This window comes from Lactuca sativa, chromosome 5, assembly GCF_002870075.4.
Source record: "Lactuca sativa cultivar Salinas chromosome 5, Lsat_Salinas_v11, whole genome shotgun sequence".
Lineage (NCBI taxonomy): Eukaryota > Viridiplantae > Streptophyta > Magnoliopsida > Asterales > Asteraceae > Lactuca > Lactuca sativa.
Window position 1 is genome coordinate 14,613,217 of NC_056627.2, and position 8,774 is coordinate 14,621,990.

The window sequence follows — 8,774 nt, forward strand, 5'->3', positions numbered from 1 at the left end:
ATAAAATGAAACTAAATATCTTTTAATTTATTGACTTATCCAATAAGTCATTTATTTGAAATAAAATCATCCAGAAGGATATTTAATTTGTCATAATGCTTATTAATAAATGTTTCAAAGAAAATAACTAACATCATTTAACGTTACCTATAAAAATACAAAAAACGTATTTTAAAATAAAAACTAATAAATTTTGTGGGACACTAAAATCGAAAAAACGATATAAAGAGGGTTTAACATCCCGCCGGAGATGTCCCCGAATTCACGCGGCACGACTAATTGGACGTGTTTGGGTTAAAATTTACCAAATAACCGGCTGCTTCTCCCTCTCTCCCCTCATATCCCTCTCTATAAACCAATTAACTTTACTTTCCGATCATCTTCCTGTTTCACATTATCGACGCCGGTGCTTAAATAGACGTAGATTTTTATTTACCAATCGAGAATTCGAAGATTGCTAGTTTTCTTATTTGAAATTCCAATAGATTGAGTGTGCAATTGGTTTTCCTTTTGATTTGTTGCTACTTGCATGCAGGTATTTATTACCTTATTATTCCTTTTGTAGGTTCTTTACTTTTTGTGATATTCGATGATGCCTTTGTTTCGTGTTATATATGTAAAACTCGATGCATTTTGTTGTTTGATGGGATATTTGCGTTTTCTTGGCTCAGGTTTGAGATTAATGGCGAAGGATCTGAAGGTTCGATCGAAAAGGTAATGCAACTTCTTAATCGAATTAAAGTTCTAGGGTTTCGTTTATTGTTTGCTATTTATCTCGTTTATGTTTTAAATGTTTGTTTGATTTTAAGATCTTCAAATTCGATTTGGATGCAAGATGAAGATCTGTGTATATTATACATATAATTGCTGTAGATTCTTCTTTTGGAATATTTTCTCCGTCGAACATATGTTGGTTTTTGAAATCATTAGCCATTGGTTTTTTCAAATTTGACTTTTTCTGCATACAAACAGTAATGTCTGAAAAGCATATATTCTTAACATTTTTTAATTGTTCAGATACTTTTATTTACTTGTGCTAAAGGATCACGGCATCTTCCTTCGTCATTTGATTCGTTCAAATTACTTGGATCAGTTAGAATCTTCTATATTCATTCTTCGATCTCTCACAAGTGCTTTAAATAAACTTGAATCTATAAATAGCCTGTGAAAACCTAAAAACAGGGCCTTACAAAAATGAAATATTGTTGCAGTGAAGGAACAGTAACCTGTGATTCTGAAGCTGAGAGCTTAAAGGACTACTGGATACCTGATTACATACTGTTACATGAATCAAAAGTTGAAAAACCATCATATGTTCCTGCTTCACCCGTGATAGTATTTATCAATTCAAGAAGTGGTGGCCAGCTTGGTGGAGAGCTTCTACTCAGCTACCAAACACTTCTAAACAAAAACCAGGTATTTGATTTGAATAAAGATGCTCCTGATAAGGTGCTACACCAACTATTCCTCAATCTAGAGAAGCATAAACGCAATGAAGATTCATTCGCCTCTGAAATCCAGAAAAGATTGAGAGTTATCGTAAGCCTGTTAAAGTGTTAATATTGTCATCATATGTTCTTTTATTGTTTGTATCATTTATGGAAGATGTTGTGTGTATACTCTATCAGGTGGCAGGAGGAGATGGAACTGCTGGTTGGATCCTTGGAGTGATCTCTGATCTCCACTTATCACAGCCACCTCCAGTAGCCACAGTGCCTCTAGGAACTGGAAACAATCTCCCATTTGCATTTGGTTGGGTAAGATTTTTATATTCTATTGTAGCATTTGTAAGAAATTATGGTGTACATGACATAACATTCTTTATGCTGATTTTTTTTAGGGGAAGAAAAACCCTGGAACTGATCTTGAATCTGTGAAGATGTTCCTGAATCTAGTAAAAGATGCAAAAGAGATGAAAGTGGATAGGTAAGTTAGTTGTTATATCCATTTTGTTACTTCATACTTCAAATTTTACAAGTAAATTAACATTTGTTGTGGTCCAGCTGGCATGTTCTGATGAAGATGAGAGTTCCAAGAAAAGATGGTTCTTGTGATCCAATAGCACCTTTGGAACTACCACACTCTTTGCATGCTGTCCATCGTGTCCCTCAATCAAATCCATTGGATGAGGTACCAACTTCATTTTTTATTTTTTTTTAAAATCATCCAAGTTTTGAGTATACAGAATATGATATATGTTGTTTCTATAGGAAGAGTATCACACATTTCGTGGAGGATTTTGGAACTATTTTAGTATGGGTAAGCATTTTAAACTCCTCTGTTGTCTTCACCTTTTATATTTTTTTCTTTTTTAATTGTGATGAAGTGTTTATTATTGCAGGAATGGATGCTCAAGTTTCATACGCGTTTCATGCAGAAAGAAAGCTACACCCAGAAAAATTCAAAAATCAATCTGCTAACCATAATGCCTATGCAAAACTGACATGTTCACAAGGGTGGTTTTGGGCTTCACTTTCTCATCCATCTTCATGGTAAGTTTTGTTGCATACTATTCTACTATTTTGTTGAATATTTTTGTTAAAGTATCCACAATCTTTTTCTGGGTGTTAGGAACATAGCACAACTGGCAAAAGTTTCAATCATGAAAAAGCCAGGCCAATGGGAAGTCCTATCAATACCTCCAACGTAAGTTTATTGGTCCACAAACAGTCAACTCAGTTTTTGAAAGTCAACACAATAATAATAAATTGATTGTGTATGCAGCATAAGGTCGATAATCTGCCTAAACTTGCCTAGTTTTTCGGGTGGACTCAATCCATGGGGCATACCAAGCAGAAGGAGACTTCGTGTGGTTAGAGCCTAGCCTTTTTTTTTTTTTTCTTTTTTTTTTTTACATATCCAAGTGTTAGTTACTTACTAACGAAGATTCTTTGATGATATTTTTAGAAAGAATGGACTCCTCCGTATGTCGATGATGGATTTCTTGAAGTTGTTGGATTCCGAAACGCTTGGCATGGAGCTGTTTTATACGCCCCAAGTGGACATGGGACCCGTCTCGCCCAGGTACAAACAACATAACCATATTTCAATTTATAGAAGGAAAAAAAAACTAGAATATTAAAAGCATGAAAATTATTGATTATTAATATGTAATGTAGGCGAGAGGGATTCGTTTTGAGTTCCACAAGGGTGCAGCGGATCATACGTTTATGAGGATGGATGGGGAGCCATGGAAGCAGCCTCTGCCAACAAAAGATGAGAACGAGAGCGTTGTGATTGAGATATCGCGTTTTGGTCAAGTCAGCATGCTGGCTACAGGGGAGAATCCCTCTAAAAGTGTGAATGACCCGTTGACCCCACGGACTCCTAGTAAAGATAGTGAGTATGACAGTGATGAAGAAGACTTGGAGGAGATTCCGGAAGATAGAAAAAAGTTGGGGGCGGCTGCTAGTTTCAAACTACCCCAAGACTTCAACTTATCGCAAGTCAGTTAGGTTATTCATTATTTGTTTTGGTTGGTATATAGGGTTTGTTTGTTTGTTTGTTCTTTTCAAGGGTACAAATGAAATGGTCTGTAGTATACAAATTGATTTCAGAAATTAGTTCAGGAAGGAGAGAGCCTTACTAGTGCTGTAAATGATTAGTTAAACTTTGTATTTACCAAGTAATGAAAGAGGCTAACTATTTTGGATGTTTGTATTTACTTCATTTATACTCAACTTTTGCAAAACTAATATGATTAAATTGATGTTCACTGGTTATAGGACGTGAAATTCATTCAAAGTCTATTTTTTTTTAATAAATACAAACTTTTAGCTTGTTTTTTTTTGTAACACTGAATTATTAATGTTATGTTTGACGGAGTTGGCCGATAAATGGGATTTAGCTATAGAAAAAGGATTTAGTCAACGCTTCAAAATAAAAATGTGGTATTTTAATATGGAAAATAGAACATAATAAGGTTATTGTGGTGTATTGAGGGCTGGGATGGGGTTGGGTTGGACTTTCGAGTTTGTTTTAGGTTGGGAATTGTATGTGGATGTGGGATGGACAAAGGAGGAGTTGCAGCTAGGGTAGATAGGGGGGCTACACTTGGGTTGGTGCTACCAATGGATTTGTGGTGAGGGGCTGGTATCGAGATGTAGGAGGGAATAGTTTGGTAGGTTTTGTTGGGTGAAAAATTAAGTCTCGTCAAATATAATGTGATAAGAAAGGATTATTTTGTTGGTGGAATGGCTGTAGCATTTGAAACCACGATGGTTATTCAGGTATCCAAGGAAAAGATGGGGTTGGGCGGGGTTGGAGTTATAGTGGTTGATTGAAAAAGACATAACACAAACAACATAAAACTTTTAAGTGTTAATAGGACATAAGTTTTTGGTAGAGGATTTGGGTAGGAGAACCAACCATCTATGGGGAGGGCACTAGAGTTGGTTTCGCTTTTTGTTCGGCTGCTAGGGCTAAACAGTATCTTCAACATGGATGCTCGAGTTACCATGTATATGTGGTTGACAATCGAGTGGAGGAGAAAAAGTTAATTTCCAGTGTTCCTTTGGTGAGGGAATTTCCTGATGTTTTTCCAGATGATCTATCAGGCATGGCTCCTGAGAGGCAAGTGGAGTTTAGGATCTACCTGATCCATGGTGCTGCCCCGATTGCCAAGGCGTCAAATCGCCTTACGCCGCCTAAGATGCAAGAGTTGTCCTCATAACTCCATGAGTTTTTGGGTAAGGGGTTTGTTCGACCTAACAGCTCGCTATGGGGAGCATCGATCCTTTTTGTCAAAAAGAAGGATGGTTCGCACCGATGTGCATTGATTACCGGGAGTTGAACAAGTTGACGGTGAAGAACCGTTACCCGCTACCGAGGATTGATGACCTTTTTAACTAGTTGTAGGGAGCGTCTTGGTTCTCCAAGATCGATTTGAGGTTAGGCTACCATCACATGAGGGTTAGGAAGGATGGCATTCAAAAGATCGATTTTCGTACTCGTTATGGTCATTATAAGCTTGTGGTGATGCCTTTAGGCTCACCAAAGCACCGACGACGTTCATGGATCTCATAAACCGGGTGTGCAAACCGATGTTGGATCGATGAATGATTGTTTTTATTGATGATATATTGGTCTATTCTAAGACCAAGGAGTAGCATAAGGAGCGCCTTTGTGAGATTATTGGGGTTCTATGGATGGAGAGGTTGTACGCCATGTTCTCCAAGTGCGAGTTTTGGTTGCGCGAGGTCCAGTTTATGAGGTATCTCGTTGACCCCAACGATATTTTGGTTGATCTGGCCAAGATTGAGGCGGTGATTTAGTGGAAAGTTCTGAGATCTCCATCTGAGATACAGAGTTTTCTTGGGTTGACTGAGCATTACAGGAGATTTCTCCAAGATTGTAGTTACTCTTACCAGGTTGACTAGGAAGGATGTCACTTTTTTTCGAGGTCTGAGCAACAAGTGGCTTTTGAGACCCTATGGCAGAGATTATGTGAGGTGCCGATTCTAGCACTCCCTGAAGGAGTTGATGACTTTTTGGTATATCATGGCGCATCTATTTTAGGCATAGGGGTCGTTTTGATGCAGGGGGTTCATGTGATAACTTACGTTCCGAGGCAGCTGAAGCCTCATAAGGAGAATTATCCTACTTACGATCTAAAGTTGGGGACAATGGTTTTTGCCCTCAAGATTTGGCGCCATTATCTATATGAGGTTTGCTATACTATCTACACGGATCACAAGAGTTTGAGGTGCTTTCTGGATCAGCCAAATCTGAATATTAGGTAGCGCAGGTGGCTTGAAGTGGTTAAGGATTACGACTGATAAATCTTATATCAAATGTCAATGTGGTGGTCGATACTCTGAGTCACAAGACGACTGGTACTCCCATTAGAGCCCTGTGTTTAGGGATGACCATCATTTCACCACTTCTAGATATGATTAGAAATTGAGGGATTCAAGAGGGAGAACTGGAAGAAGGAGAAGATTAGGGGTCAGATTGATAGATTTGTCATCGACAGTCGGGGGCTATTGACCTAGTGTGGGCGGGTATGGGCACTAGTTTCTGGGGGAATCCGCCAAACATTTTTAGAGGAGGCGCATAAGTCTAGGTTCTCGATTCATCCTGGAGCCACAAAAAATGTATCGAGACTTGAGAATTGGTTATTGGTGGCCCTGCATGAAGAGGGGGATAACATGGTTTGTCGAGATGTGTAGCACCTGGTTCCTGGTATGTAAATCTTATTGAGAATTTTCCTTCTTTTTAGCCTTGGACTCGGCGAGTCATAGGTCCGACTCGCCGAGTAAGGACGGGACCCGGGACATGTTTAAGTTGGCGACTCGGCGAGTCCATATTCCGGACTCGGCGAGTCACCGCTGTTGGATGAAACCCTAATTTTCAAGGGTTGCACCCTATTTAAACGACGTTTTGTGCCTCATATCAGCCCCCATTGTGTCCAGAACACTCCCTCTCGAAGCTCTAACCCCTCTTTTAGTAATTTGGGTGATTTTGGTGCATTTCTTTGAAGTTTTGGAGAGAAGAAGAAGGTAGATCAAGAGGAGAGGAAGAAGATCCAGAATCTTTGTGCCATTTCAGAACTTCTAGAGGTATTGGACTCGAAACCCTCTCTGTCCCTTCATTATTATCCTGTTGAGAGCTTGTGTTAGCCATTTCAAGGCTTCTTCTAGTCTTGACCTTTGTGTAATGAGCTTATAGTGTTGAGGGACTTCGGATCTAGGCATGTTTGGGCTCTAAGGGCTCGGATATGTAGCCTTTATGGACCCTCATTGCTTGAAGACCTTGGATCTACCATTTTAAGTACATTTTAAACCCTAAAATCCGTATTGGTGAATATCTACACGTAAAGTTGGAAACTTTACGTGTGATTCGTGTTCTAGGAGTCCAGATGTGTGAATGGCATGGACTGGAATCGAGCAAATCTGTGTATTTAGTGGGTGCATGGCAACGAATCGACGAGTCGTTCATGTGACTCGCCGAGTCTGTTCGCGAGTCTCCGAGTTTGTCCCCTTTTCGTAGTGTCGAGTGAGCAGTGAGTCACGGGGTGTGACTCAGTGAGTCGGAAGCTGAACTCATCTATGGAGGAACTCGGCGAGTCAATGACCTGACTCAGCGAGTTCAAGGCAATCTCCTTAGATCAAGAACAGACTCGGCGAGTTGTTCATACAACTCGGCGAGTCTTAGCATAAGTGTTCATCGGATGAAGATGAACTCGACGAGTTGTTCATACAACTCGGCGAGTAGGAGGAAGGACTTGAATATCTGTTTAGAAGGAGAACTCGTCGAGTCGTCGCCTAACTCGACGAGTAGAAATGGGATTCAGGACAGTCGTTTGGGGAGGGACTCGGCGAGTTGGAAAGTCAACTCGGCGAGTCGGGTCAACTGAAAGTTGACTCTGACTTGACTTAGGGCATGATCAGGGGTAAAATGGTCATTTTACCCAAAGGACAGTTAGCAGTGTTTGATTGAGTATGTTGTGGGAATTGCATCCGGAGGATTTCCGGAGCAGCAACGGTAGCAGTAGACAGTCAGTTCCCGATCAGATCAGCAGCTACTTCGAGGTGAGTTACCTTCCAGTAGCGGTGGGTCTACGGCCACAATGCCGGCCCACCAGTAGGAGTCGTATGTTAGATGATTGTCTTTGTGATATCATCTAGGTTGCTACTACCTGATATGTTATATGCTAGCATGATATGTTATATGAGATAGAAGTAAAGATCGGTTGATAGGACCGAAGGGTAGTTCAGACACCCTAGAAATGTCTGACAGTACGTGATGATATGTTTGCATGCTGGCTTGTTATGTTATATGCGATAGAGGTAGTAGGAGGGGACTAGTCCCCGAGGATCGGTTGTTAGGACCGATGGGTAGTCAACACCCCATAATGGCTTGACACGGGTAGTCGGCACCCCAGAATGGCCGCACGGGTAGTCGGCACCCCAGAATGGCCGTACCGGGTAGTCAGGCACCCCAAAATAGCCTGGCAGTATGTATGTTATGTGTTTGTATGGTATGTGGTACAATGGGGGAACTCACTAAGCTTCGTTCTTACGGTTTTCAGTTTTGGTTTCAGGTACCTCCTCAGCTAGGGGAAAAGAGCCGGCGTGGTAGCAGCATGTCACACACACACTCTCTGGTTTCCGCATTTACGAGATTCTTTGGGATTTATACTCTGATATTTTGATTGGTTGTATGATTTGGCTTTTAGACATGGTTTACGTTGTGTTATGGTTTGATCAAACAATGTTTTTAATTATTAATGTTTTCTAAAGTAATATTTTTAAAACGAAATTTTTTGGACGTGAAAATTGGGTCATTATAAGTTGGTAGCAAAGCCCTGGTTTGAGGGATTCGGACACACCTTCGGGGCTGTCTGAACTCAAATCAAGGGATTAAAAGATTTTCTAAAAGGAAATGTTTTCTAAAAACTGAGAAAAGAGTTTCGAGAAAGAACGAAGTGTGTGATGTGCGCGACCGGCCGATCTCAAGTAAGTATTCCCCAAAGTACCCATACGAGTTTATGTTATGTTTATCAGCTTTTGTAGAACAAAATGCTAGAATAGCACTAAGGATCTAGGAGTGATGCCTTATGTGCCTGCTTTGTGTGTTTCAGTTGTATGAGAATTGCATGCTAGTTATTGAGTAGACAGCAAGTAGGATAGTCTGATTAGGTTATGCCTGATAGTATGAGCTTAGCACTTTATGCTAGTATAGTTCCTGTAAGCAGATAGAGTTGATTGAGATTGTTACCCTTGTCTGAATGCTGCTTGCTTTGTGCTATGTGGGGCTCTGAATAATGGGAG

At 40.2% G+C, this 8,774-nt stretch overlaps 1 protein-coding gene across 1 annotated transcript; it reads left to right on the forward strand.

Annotated features, from left to right (window-relative positions):
* The first annotated feature begins 244 nt into the window (after positions 1-244).
* Positions 245-3,652, forward strand: LOC111878102 (diacylglycerol kinase 5). Its single transcript, XM_023874618.2, has 12 exons — positions 245-535; positions 672-714; positions 1,212-1,539; positions 1,629-1,757; positions 1,841-1,926; positions 2,004-2,130; positions 2,211-2,259; positions 2,342-2,492; positions 2,572-2,646; positions 2,725-2,812; positions 2,908-3,024; positions 3,120-3,652. Exons 2-12 carry the CDS (start codon positions 683-685, stop codon positions 3,453-3,455), a joined length of 1,518 nt encoding a protein of 505 aa, XP_023730386.1. The 5' UTR covers positions 245-535; positions 672-682; the 3' UTR covers positions 3,456-3,652.
* The last annotated feature ends 5,122 nt before the right edge of the window (positions 3,653-8,774 follow it).

Coding starts and splice junctions, on each gene's coding strand:
- LOC111878102 (XM_023874618.2), top strand. CDS start 683: ATGGCGAAGGATCTGAAGGTTCGATCGAAAAG. Junction 2,260..2,341: donor TTGGAACTATTTTAGTATGG/GTAAGCATTTTA, acceptor TTATTATTGCAG/GAATGGATGCTCAAGTTTCA. Junction 2,493..2,571: donor CTTTCTCATCCATCTTCATG/GTAAGTTTTGTT, acceptor TCTGGGTGTTAG/GAACATAGCACAACTGGCAA.